The following is a 13,786-nucleotide window of genomic DNA, read 5'->3' on the forward strand; positions in this document are numbered from 1 at the left end:
CTCTAAAGAGGTTGACTTGAAATCAATCAGCAATCAATTAAGTCATATACCAACAATAATTGATAAACCATTTTCTGGCTGTTGTTCTGAAGGGGAGATGGAAAATGTATAGGTTATGGTATCTCAATCAACCTGACTATTTTGTGTGTGATTTATTCTGTTGGTCTTAGGATAATACAATCAATCTCGAATCAATCTTGCCACGTCAAACGTGTTTAATTCATTTGATATTAATTTTACCCTCTAGCATTGTCCTTACAGGGTTATTTTTTATAGCTTCCTGAGACCTAGCAAAAATAAGTTTGGGAATTATATATTTTTTTACATCACAGAAGTCTTTGGGGTGAAAACAATATGTTTCAAAGACACTGTAGTGGCCATTAGGACTTGGTTAATAGTACATATGAAACATTTTACAATACAGTAAATGGGGACAGTAAGTAAAAAATATAGTTAAAATCTGTATGCAAAATGTGTATGCAAAATGTATATGTAAAATGTATGCATATGTAGCAAAAAAGTAGTAATAAAAACTGAAAGATACTTGTCCTCCATAGAGGGGGGGTTAATAATAGTGTATATATATATATATATATATATATATATATATATATATATATATATATATATATATACACTATATGTATATACATATATATATATACACTATATACTTGTCCTCCATAGAGGGGGGTTAATAATAGTGTATATATATATATATATATATATATATAGTTAACGCATCCTGTACATTACAGATAACATGTATTAACAAGCTCTTATTTAATGTGAACCCACATTATTACACTGCTCTGAAAACCCACCAAACTATTCCTGAGATATTTGCCTATTAGAAACAAGTGTGGGGATAGTTGTGATGCTAGCCATTTTGAAGAACCAGGATTTTTTTTGATAAAAGCCTCTCAAAGGTACAACACAGTGGCATGTAAAGGCCTTAGAGATATGGACCAAAAAGTAATGTCCACTAGAAAGGACAAAAATTAGGAGCACATGTCCTCTGGAATGTGTTGACTGACTGGACATAACTACAAATGCTGCAATGGGAAAAACAGTAGCTATGATACTTACAACCTCATCAACTCGAGGTACAATAGTCAATACACATATTGGACATAGCCTAGGGTTGCATAATATATTTTCTAATGACATATTATTGTTATTAAGTGGCCGGATACAGTGCACCGTAAGAATTCCAAGAAAATTGCTTTTTATATTCATGTTTATTTTATCCCTGAGACAGTTCGTGAATATTCATGAACTGTGCCGCTAAACGTCACAACGCAGTAGCGCTTTCCCTGCGCTCTTCCTCTGAGAGACGTCTGAACAGAGAGAGGGTGGGATGCAAGACAGCATGCGAGAGCTGGCAACAGAGAATGGTTGGCTCGCTCACCATGCAGAGAGGCAGTGCGAGCATCGGAACCGTTTGACAGCATTTGAGGACAAACCCGTTCTGAACTTTTGTCACCACCTCAACGTTCTATTGCGACCAATGATGGATTGATGGAAGAAACTCACTGCATAATTGAGGGAGGCATGTGCACATTTCGAGACACATCCGAATCTATTTCAGGATCAGGACGAATCCTGTGACCACAACGCCTTTGAGAGAGGAAATGTCAAAGCAGTGATATCGAATGCTGCTTCGCAAATACGGTATTATGCACTGTTATGGATGGACGAGCTGATGTTGTCCTTGTGACTGAGATTTGACGACTTTCCACATTACAGTGCACGTAGATATGTTTTGCTACAGTACATATGATCTCCTATTTAAGACTATGGTTTGTGTCTGACGTAATGTATTTATAGTGGACACCACAGAAGACATATTTCTCTCCACCAGCAGTGAGTCTGTAAAGGTATAGGGGTACTGCGTTGATCTAAAGAGAAAACATTGTTTTGTCCAGCATGCTTGTCAACCTTCAACTTCTTCAGTACAGCATCAGGATACACAGTCTGGGAGACCATAAGCTTGAACAGTAGTAGCCCCACACCAGCCCAAGAGAAGCGTGCCGCCGGTATCTCAGTGGTGCTGAAAAGACAGCTCCTCGTTTCAGGACTCCCAAAGTTGACTTCCACTGAAAGCGTCTGCTTTTCACTGCTACAGAGCCGAGAGTTAGCTAAATACCGCAAATGGATTATTATTTGGCTTGACGGCGTAAGCCCGACTGTTCTCTTAGGTTACATGGCTGTGGCACGCAAAATAAAAACTTTGCTCACGGTTAACATTTTTGTTTTTGTGGGGATCATATTGTTCTCAGTGTACTGCAGAATACAAGACCGTTCTGAGGAACTCATTCAGGTCGGCAGGATATCAGACCAGAGGCTGAGAACCAGGAATGGAAAAGTGTCCAACTTAGTGGACAGGCAGTCTATACTTCAGAGGCTGGAGCGGCTCGAGGACGTTGTCTACAACCAATTAAACGGTATGGAGTATACTTAACAACATTCAGTATAGTCTTTACTCAAGTATGAGATCTTTTTTTAATTGTCAGTATTAATTGTGGAATCATATCTCTATAGTTATGTACATCCTGAGTTACTGTCATTTTACTACAGAGCAACTATAAACAGCCTATGTATGTTACATTGGACTTGATCAGACAATGGTCAATAAGATAATATGCAAATGTTATATCAGCCATTCAGATGGTGTCAGTCAGTACGGTACAGTTATTTTGTGCAGCGTGAGTCATCCTGTAATGGATGGTGGCGCTTCATGGTGTTGCCAACTAGTGAATATATTTTACTCAAGTAGAATCAATGCTACAGTTCGTAATATGTTCACTTAACTTGGCATGATCCCTATCAATAACTGAAATCAACGACCTCAGCCAATAGTTTTATATTATTCCCATAGGGGAAAACAACCCTGCCTTTGGCTACTGAGTTCTGCTTTTCTCATTCCCTTGGCCCCAATACAATAATCTTGATAGGCTGTCTGAAATCTAAAATACGTAAAAAAAAAAATGGTTCCTTATCAAATGAAAAAAAACTGCTTTATTTCATTATGTTGGCATTAGTCATTGAAATTTATTGTAGGAGATTTGGTCTGCCTGGCGAAACAGCATCCTTTCAATCGTGTTCAAAACAACTCAGTGTGTTCCATGGTCCTACTCGCTCATGGAACATGAGAGCGCCATAGACTGAAAAGTCCGACATTTCATTTGAGATGTCCTTTTAACCCTTGTAGAGAATATTGAGTATGCATCACCATGGAGCATGTTATACAGTCAATTCCCCAAATGCAGTAAGAATCAGCCATATGTTATCAATAGTATATACAAATCCTATGATAAGCAGCCTGTGCCATTATTGATTTGTTTGAAGTAGCGAATCATTCCCTCAATCTCCCTATTCAGTCGACGTCAACAAAACTCAGCTTCAAGGTGAAAATGTTAACATAAAATAATTTCCATAGAGGCAGGCTCTTAAAAGATAAGTTGTGTACTCACTGTATCAAATCACCAGAGTGGTATTTGGCCTTGGTGCCCAGCAAAAGGCCTATTAATGCTGGAACTATAGTATTATGAACAGGATTTTGGTGAAAGTGTTTGTGAAGTCAGTTTATTCCCCTTCTCAAAAGTTGTCAAGGCCTTTGGAGCAAAGCCAGGAGGCACTGCCTCACCAAATATATGGTGCCTCCTCTCATTCAGGGGGCTTTATCTAGTGTAAGGGGCCGGGGAGCCACCATGTATTTAGGGCAGCAGGTAGCCTAGCAGATAAAGCACTGGGCCAGTAACCAAAAGGTTGCTGGTTCGAATACCTGAGCCGACAAAGTGAAAACTCTGCCGATGTGCCCTTGAGCAAGGCACTTAAGCTTAATTTGCTCCAGAGGCACTGAACTACTATGGCTAACTGTAAAAATAACATTTCACTGCACCTATCTGGTGTGTGACAATAAAAACATTGTTATTCCCCAAAAAATGTTTATGTATTTTTCCCTAAATATATTTTCCAGTAATGATATGTAGATAAGGAATCATCTACCAAACATTTTCAGTAACTGATGATAATCAATTCATCAGTTCCAGTCTTTAGGAATCTGAATCGCTGTAATGAATTCACCGCCTCTTCTGACAATCTGCATTCTATCTACAGGATAATGACACTGGGAAGAGCGAGAGATTTCATATGGTGGTAATTTTGAAACTTTAATTTGATGATTCCCTACAAAGTCCTGATATGAATATGTCCTTGCCCTCCTAAATGAGAGGTTAGATCCTGCACCTATCTGGACATTTCACTGAACCTATCTGGTGTGTGACAATAAAAACATTGTTATTTAATTTTTTTTCTTCATGTATTTTCCCTGAAGTGTACAGAGTCAGACACAGTCTGGTAGAATCCTTCCCTCCTGTCACCAACCCCTCCATGTTTAGCATCCAACTATTTATTGACACACTTAATCATACATTTATATCCCGATTTATTACCCGATATGTAAATGGAGCACAGACCACTAATTGTATTCTATTGCAATTGGGATTGGCTGTACAGAGTGAGAACCTTGCGTGCCAATAACTATTACCATGTCCAGCAGCGATTTGAAGTAATTGCCCATTTTTCAGTTGTTTATTGTCCAACAGTGACATGCCAATGGATTAAGACAAGGCCCAATTAGATTTAGAGGACATTTAAAATGCCCAATCTTCTTCTATTACATGGCTTTGCAAAGTGATGCAGCTCCTGTGCATTGTGCAAGCATTTGTTCCAGTACTGCTCAGTCAGTGATTTGGACAATGTGCCCTCATTTTGTATTTGACATTGGTTAATGTGTGGGTTTAAATATTCCATAGATTTGTGAACCAGTCAGTTTGGTTGCAAAGGCCGCTTCACTGGCATCACAATTGGCACTCTACTTCCTATAGTTGGCACCCTACTTCCTATAGTGCACTACTTTTGACAAGGACCCATAGGGCAAGTAGTAGTGCACTATACAGGATAGGGCATAGGGTGACATTTGGGATGCAACCACTGTATCTAATATTATCTAATATCATCTAACACTATCTAATATTTCAATGAGGTCATTCCTCACCAAAACAACAGTGAAGTGTGTTATCAGCAACTCTTTCAGTATGGAAATAACTGACAAGAGGGTTATCAGAATCTCTCCTCTGCTGAAGAGGCACTATCCTCTGCTGGATAAGCGTCTATCTGGGTTTAAGCTTCTGGTTAACAGGCTTATAGGACAGTGTTGTGACCTAAACAGTGCACACAAAATGCCAAATCTCTACTTACTATCAGTGCAACTTTAGATTAACAGATAGATCCTCTCTGATCGGTGTATTCATGTTTTGGGCCAGAAGTATATTTGTTTATCAATAATCATCAATAAATACAGTGCCTTTGGAAAGTATTCAGACCCTTTGACCTTTTCCACATTTTGTTATGTTACAGCCTTATTCTAAAATGGATTAAATAGTTTTTTTCCCTCATCAATCTACACCCAATACCCCATAATGACAAAGCAAATAACAGGTTTTTATAAATGTTTGCAAATGTATATATATAAAAATATATACCACATTTACATACTGCAAGGATTCAGACCCTTTATTCAGTACTTTGTTGAAGCACCTTTGGCAGCGATTATAGCCTCGAGTCTTCTTGGGTAGGACGCTACAAGCTTGGCACACCTGTATTTGGGGAGTTTCACCCATTGCTCTCTGCAGATCCTCTCAAGCTCTTTCAGGTTGGATGGTGAGTGTTGCTGCACAGCTATTTTAGTTTCAACATCAGTTGCATTCAGATGTCACAGCCTCCAACCCAATGCTGTCCTAAAACAGACAGGCTGAGCTGAGCAGGGCTGAATGTTTGTCATCAGTGATGCAGGTCACTCCTTGTTTCATCCTGTGTTAGTGAAGGTGATGAGATGGCATGGACGTTCTATCTGCAGCACTAGATATGACTCATATCTATAATGCCCAATTGAAGAGTTTCATTTCAAAACGCTATATATACATTTTCTGAAACATTGGTAACTTAGATTTAGGTTTTACACAGTCAAATGTATCAAATAACTATATTACTAATTAAGAAATGTACAAATGATACATTTATGACGTCAATATTAAAAAAACTTCAATACAGTAAAATGAGATCTTTATGTAAAACATTTACATTTGACATTTTAGTCATTTAGCAGATGCTCTTATCCAGAGCGACTTACAATAAGTGCATTCATTTTAAGATAGCTAGGTGAGACAGTCAAATATACAGGATACGGATATTCCATTTCAACTGAACAATGCATATATACTGTTTTGCAAAAAAATCGATTAATAAAAAAATCGGAGAACAGTATTATTTTACACCCCCATGAAAGTACCAATATGCAATCATTTCTAATGAAAAAACCCAAATGTGAAAAATTGGTGGATATAGCATTTGGGAAATAAACCCTTCGATTATGCTGCAGAGTGTCACGACTTCCGCCGAAGTCGGTTCCTCCGGACGGCGCTCGGCAGTCGACGTCGCCGGTCTGCTAGCCATCGCCGATCCACTTTTCCTTTTCCATTTGTTTTGTCTTTGTTTCCCACACACCTGGTTTTCATTTCCCAATTACTGGTCATGTATTTAACCCTCTGTTTCCCCCATGTCTTTGTGTGTGATTGTTTATTGTTCAGGTCGGTACGTTTCCGGCTGTTTTTTTCCGGGTGCTGTTTTCACCCGTGTTTTGTGGCAACCGTTATTGTTCGCACATTGGTATTGTTACTTGTGCTATTTCTTAAGTAAAGTGCATTGTTCACTCATCTCTGCTCTACTGCGCCTGACTTCATGCACCAACTACACCCACCGCCTGACAGAATCACACACCAAGAAACGTCATGGAGTCAGCAAGAGCAGGTACCCCTGTTATTGGGGTCGAGGAGCGCGTCCAGGAGCAAGCGGCGATGCTCCATCATCTCGGCGCCACCATGGACCGCATCCTACAGACTATGGATCGCTGAGAGAAAGGGAGGTCCTCCAGCGCCTCCGCCAGCTCAACCAAGGTCTCCACTACTCGCCCCTCTTTCACCCAGTCCCAGTGGGATTTATCTTGCCCTCCCTCGGGAGTATGATGGGACGGCTGCACAATGTCAGGGTTTCCTATTACAGCTGGAGCTCTACCTAGCAACCGTCCACCCGGCGCCTTCGGACCGAGAGAGGGTGTCCTCCCTTGTCTCAGGGAGAGCCCTGGAGTGTGCCAACGCCATGTGGGGAGAAGGAGATGCGGCGCTGGACCACTTTGGAGATTTCACCCGCCACTTCCGGGCAGTCTTCGACCACCCGCCTGAGCGGCGGATGAACGTCTCGTAAATCTGAGGAAGGGGACGAGGAGCGCCCAGGAGGTGGCGCTGGACTTCAGGACCCCGTCCGCTGGCGTGGGATGGGATGGAACGACATGACACCGGTTGGACCACTATCGTTGCAGTTTGCACGAGGACGTCCGTCGGGAGTTGGCCTGCAGGGACACCACCCTCACTTTCGACCAGCTGGTGGACCTGTCCATTCGGTTGGATAACCTGCTGGCTACCCGCGGACATCCAGATCAGGGTCTGTCGGTTCCATCCCCCAGCACCACCTCTCCAACGCCCATGGAGCTGGGAGGTGCTACGCTTAGGGAGACCAGAGGAGGTTCCGTTTCATGCACCATCTGTGGCCGCAGAGGGCACACTGCCGGTCGGTGCTGGGGAGGTTCCTCTGGGAGTCGAGGCAGCAGGCAGGGCACTCTCGCGTCACCCGCGGCACCATGCTCACCCAGAGCTTTCTGTTGCCCACATGTTTTTGAACATTACTTTTCCTGAGTTGTCCCCGCATTTCCAGTATAAGGCGCTCGTCGATACAGGCGCAGCTGGGAATTTCAGTGACAGATCATTTGCCCATAAATTAGGGATCCCCATTGTTCCAGTGGATATGCCCTTCCCAGTTCATGCCCTAGACAGTCGACCATTAGGGTCCGGGTTGATTAGGGAGGTCACCGCGCCCCTGGGCATGGTGACGCAGGAGGGTCATAAGGAGAAAATCTGTCTCTTCCTTATTGATTCTCCTGCGTTTCCCATGGTGCTAGGGGGGGTCCTGTACGTTTGCAGTGGTCGGCTAAGGCGGACAGGGCTTTTGGTCACCTAAGGGCTCTGTTTACCTCGGCTCCCGTGCTGGCCCATCCGGATCCTTCTTTGGCGTTCATAGTGGAGGTGGACGCGTCCGAGGCTGGGATAGGAGCCGTGCTCTCTCAGCGCTCGGGCACGCCACCGAAGCTCCACCCCTGTACTTTCTTCTCGAAGAAGCTCAGCCCGGCGGAGCGGAACTATGATGTGGGGGACCGGGAGTTGTTGGCTGTGGTGAAAGCCTTGAAGGCGTGGAGACATTGGCTTGAGGGGGCTAAACACCCTTTTCTCATCTGGACTGACCACCGCAACCTGGAGTACATCCGGGCAGCGAGGAGACTGAATCCTCGTCAGGCAAGGTGGGCCATGTTTTTTACCCATTTTGTGTTTACCCTGTCCTACAGACCAGGTTCCCAAAATGTGAAGGCAGACGCACTGTTCCGGCTGAATGACACAGAGGAGCAGCTCATGGATCATACTCCCATACTCCCGGCCTCCTGCCTGGTAGCGCTGGTCGTGTGGGAGCTGGACGCGGACATTGAGCAGGCGTTACGTACAGAGCCCGCTCCCCTCCAGTGTCCAGCTGGGCGTCTGTACGTTCCGTCTGCTGTCCGCGACCGGCTGATCTATTGGGCCCACACGTCACCCTCCTCTGGTCATCCTGGTATCGGTTGGACGGTGCTCTGTCTTAGTGGGAAGTACTGGTGGCCCACTTTGGCTAAGGACGTGAGGGTTTATGTTTCCTCCTGCTCGGTGTGCTCCCAGTGCAAAGCTCTTAGGCACCTGCCCAGAGGTAAGTTACAACCCTTACCCGTTCCACAACGGCTGTGGTCGCACCTGTTGGTGTATTTCCTGACCGATCTTCCTCCCTCACAGGGTAACACCACGATCCTGGTCGTTGTGGATTGTTTTTCTAAGTCCTGTCATCTCCTCCCTTTGCCCGGTCTCCCTATGGCCTTACAGACTGCGGAGGCCTTCTTTACACACGTCTTCCGGCACTACGGGGTGCCTGAGGATATATTGTCTGATTGGGGTCCCCAGTTCACGTCGAGGGTCTGCAGGGCGTTCATGGAATGTCTGGGGGTCTCGGTCAGCCTTACCTCAGGTTTTCACCCCGAGAGTAACGGGCAGGTGGAGAGAGTGAACCAGGATGTGAGTAGGTTTCTGAGGTCTTATTGCCAGGACCAGCTGGGGGAGTGGGCGGCGTTCATGCCCTGGGCAGAGATGGCCCTGAACTCGCTCTGCCACTCCTCTACTAACCTCTCCTCCTTCCAGTGCGTACTGGGGTACCAGCCGGTTCTGGCGCCTTGGCATCAGAGCCAGATCGAGGCTCCTGCAGTGGACGACTGGTTCAGGCGCGCTGAGGAGACATGGGACACCGCTCATGTTCACCTGTAGTGGGCCTTGCTGCGCCAGAAATCCAGCTCAGACCGTCACCGCAGTGGGGCCCCGGTGTTCGCACCTGGAACCTGCCCCTCCGCCTGCCCTGCCGGAAGCTGGGTCCACGGTTTGTGGGGCCATTTAAAGTCCTGAGGAGACTGAACGAGGTATGTTACAGGTTACAGCTTCCCCCCGATTACCGTATTAACCCCTCGTTCCATGTGTCTCTCCTCAGGCCGGTGGTGGCTGGCCCGCTCCAGGAGTCTGAGGTGCGGGAGGTTCCTCCACTCCCTCTGGACATCAAGGGGTATTCAGTTCGATCTATACTGGACTCGTTCCGGTGGAGGACGTGTTGGACCCTTCAATGCTGCGGGAGTTCCACCGTCTCTGTCCGGATCGCCCTGCGCCTCGCCCTCCGGGTCATCCCCGAGGCCGGCGTCAGCACGCTGCTGGAGCCACGCGTCAAGGGGGGGTACTGTCACGACTTCCGCCGAAGTCGGTTCCTCTCCTTGTTCGGGCGGCGCTCTTCTAGCCATCGCCAATTCACTTTTCATTTTCCATTTGTTTTGTCTTTGTTTCCCACACACCTGGTTTTCATTTCCCAATTACTGGTCATGTATTTAACCCTCTGTTTCCCCCATGTCTTTGTGTGTGATTGTTTATTGTTCAGGTCGGTACGTTTCCGGCTGGTTTTTTCCGGGTGCTGTTTTCACCCGTGTTTTGTGGCAACCGTTATTGTTCGCACATTGGTATTGTTACTTGTGCTATTTCTTAAGTAAAGTGCGTTGTTCACTCATCTCTGCTCGCCTGCACCTGACTTCATGCACCAGCTACACCCACCGCCTGACAGAGAGCAATGTTGTTAATAAAGCCTGGAGAGAGAGAAATCCTGACAAGGAATTAGAAATGTAATTTTGTCTCATCTCCCATACCCCATACCTTAATAGTATTCATCAGTAATTCTACAGTATATTGGAGAGCCAACAGACAACTCCCCAGCAGATTGGAGTGGGGGAATGGAGCCTGTGAAGGAATTAAATATATTTTCCAGTAATGATATGTAGATAAGGAATCATCTACCAAACATTTTCAGTAACAGATGATAATCATTTCATCAGTTCCAGTCTTTAGGAATCTGAATCTCTGTAATGAATTCACCGACTCTTCTGACATTCTGCATTCTATCTACAGAATAATGACACTTTGGGAAGAGCGAGAGATTTCATATGGGGGTTATTTTGAAACTTTAATTGAATGATTCCCTACAAAGTCCTGATATGAATATGTCCTTGCCCTCCTAAATGAGAGGTTAGATCCGTGTGAAAATATTTCATTACATTACATTTACATTACATTTAAGTCATTTAGCAGACGCTTTTATCCAGAGCGACTTACAAAATGGTGCATTCACCTTATGATATCCAGTGGAACAACCACTTTACAATAGTGCATCTAAATCTTTTAAGGGGGGGGGGGGGGGGGGTTAGAAGGATTACTTTATCCTATCCCAGGTATTCCTTAAAGAGGTGGGGTTTCAGGTGTCTCCGGAAGGTGGTGATTGACTCCGCTGTCCTGGCGTCGTGAGGGAGCTTGTTCCACCATTGGGGTGCCAGAGCAGCGAACAGTTTTGACTGGGCTGAGCGGGAACTGTGCTTCCTCAGAGGTAGGGGGGCCAGCAGGCCAGTGGTGGATGAACGCAGTGCCCTTGTTTGGGTGTAGGGCCTGATCAGAGCCTGAAGGTATGGAGGTGCCGTTCCCTTCACAGCTCCGTAGGCAATCACCATGGTCTTGTAGCGGATGCGAGCTTCAACTGGAAGCCAGTGGAGAGAGCGGAGGAGCGGGGTATTTCCTTTTCATTAGGAAACTGGCGTATTACATGATTTATAGACAGATATACTGTACTAGATTATAAAGTATTTTTGCCTTATAATTGCTAAATGGTGCTATTGTGCACTTCTTCTTTTGAAACAGTTCTTTCCACTTTCAGACCTTTGCATGTGTTGCCATGCAAACTTAAATTGTTGTGATGGCACATTGGGTCTCGAGATATCCTTCTGATCATTTCCAAATACGAGTCACTATGACCCATTGGTTAGCATTTTTTGAAAAGAGCAGAAAATCAAGACTTTATGCGTAATGCCTTTCTCGTGTTTTATGGATCGCCCACATTGTAGCTTTTAAAACCAACCACAGGGAGTTATTTTCCTTTTCTTGAACAACAGATCACTCGACCACATCCAAGACATCAATATTTATAACATTTCAGCTTCACTTTTGACATGCATAACTCCACTTTTCCTTTAAATCATTCACAAAATGGGGATGTCTTTTAGTTTGACATCTATCGAAAAAGCCCAAGTTAGACACTTTTTTAAGGTTATTGCATAATTTATCACTGTAATGACTTTAATGTATCATGTTGCGGGCGCCTCTGTAGAAATGGATTCTGAGGTGAGCGACTGAACATCAAGATAGATATGCACTTGGACATAGGGCACCTAGATTGATGTTTGATCGTAGTCAGTCTTTCTCGTCCTCATATCTGCACAGACACATCTGTCCATCTGAGTGCATAGGAACAGTACATCATCCTCCTCTGAGTCCCAAATGGCACCCTATTCCCTATATAGTGCATTACTTTTGAACAGTGCCCATGAAGCTCTGGTCAAAATTAGTCCACTATGTAGTGAACTAGGCTGTCATTTTGAATGCAAACCTTTATCTCCCAATAGCGTGCTGCAAACCTCGTAATACAGGGAATAGCACCTGTGTGTTTACGGTGGAACAACCAGATGTTTCCCTGTAATTACCTCATTGTGGGATAATTAAGGTGTTTTGCTAATGTGTAGTTTGAAGAATGAAACTAGAGGAAGTAGAGGATATTGGGTTGAGGATGTGTCAGTGATACAACATGAATCATCACAATAGGACAGGATTACACACGTCTGTAGATATGCTTGTGTTTACGCTAAAAAGCTTGAAGCTCTTTTTGGTGGCTTTGCCATAGTGAATAAGCAATGTACAGTTTTACCCCAGACACGAAAAGTCCTTTAAAAGTGCCCTATAAGTCAATCTAATAAACCTGTCGTAAGTGTCCTGGAAAAATCTTGTATACTTGATTCCCCTACCCTTCCTTCTCAGATTTATTCTACTTTATAGTCACTGAACTACATCATGGTAGGCATATTGTCTGCCTTGACTGAACAAATGAATGTTTCTGCACATTGTATACAGGTCCAACCCAATGGTACAAGCACAGTGCTGAAACACTGTGGTCAACAGTACCGTAACACGATTAGTCAGAGAGGTGCACTGACATTCAGAGTTCTGGCCAAACACTGTGGTAGCTGGAGCATATGCCATTGTCGTTTTCCCCAGTAGTTTGCCCAACCTGAGTCACAATAATCTTTACTCTGAATGAGAGTCCAATATATTTCAGTGATGAATCACACAAGCATATTACTGTTGTATTTTGTTGCCTTGTCTGGGACGTCTCTCATTGTTGTAGATAAATAGTCAACCTACTCATGGGTTTTAGTGAATGCAATCATTCAATGTTTGATTGTGTCTGGAATGTGAATTATATTGAATGGCTTGAGGCTAGTCTAATTTAATATCTCAAGTAGCTTTACACACTTAGCAATATCTACTGTACCAATTCAGAGTGGTTTGTAATAAAACCCTATTTAATTTATACATCCTTTTAGCGGACTTGTCGGTTTTCATCCAAAGCTTAACCCCTCTATTTGCACTAATACGTTGTGGCATTGTAAGGATTCCTTGCTTTGCTCCAATCAACAGAATATTCAGCCTCAAGAGAAAAAAACATGAAAAGATGAATCAGCAGCAGAGTGAGAAATTGTAGCTACAACAAATTGTTCTCTGAGGTATTATCAAAGCCCAATTGTTTTGGCAGCAGCACAACAAATGCAGCTCCAAACCAATCACCACCAAATCCCTGAGCTGGTTCTGTTTGCTGTTGCTGCTCAATAATGCGTAAAAACAACACAGGGTAAAACCAGTACTCTGGACCACACTCACATGATAAGCAGTGATGTAGTGGTAAAAAAATAGGAAGGTAAACTCTGATCCTCAGTCATGGTGAAAAAAGTAACGTTCCCTATACTTACAATGGATTTTTCTGCAAGGTGGGTAAACTGTCGCGCAAAATATAAAAAGGTGGGTAAACTGTATTTACCCTCCACTACATCACTGATGATGAGTAGCATTGCTTTGGACGTAGAGTTGCATTGGCTTCCTGGACCACTGACTAAGCTTTAGCTTAGCGGGCT

At 44.1% G+C, this 13,786-nt stretch overlaps 1 protein-coding gene across 1 annotated transcript in view; it reads left to right on the forward strand.

Moving 5' to 3' along the window:
- The first annotated feature begins 1,346 nt into the window (after positions 1-1,346).
- LOC106585080 (polypeptide N-acetylgalactosaminyltransferase 9) overlaps positions 1,347-13,786 on the forward strand; it is a 91,808-nt gene continuing 79,368 nt past the window's right edge. Inside the window, exon 1 of the mRNA XM_014170867.3 lies at positions 1,347-2,447. Coding sequence (XP_014026342.1) covers positions 2,207-2,447 — 241 coding nt within the window. The 5' untranslated portion in view covers positions 1,347-2,206. The remainder of the gene's footprint in view (positions 2,448-13,786) is intronic.

This window comes from Salmo salar, chromosome 24 (genome assembly GCF_965601325.2).
Source record: "Salmo salar chromosome 24, fSalSal1, whole genome shotgun sequence".
In the NCBI taxonomy this organism is placed as follows: Eukaryota; Metazoa; Chordata; class Actinopteri; order Salmoniformes; family Salmonidae; genus Salmo; species Salmo salar.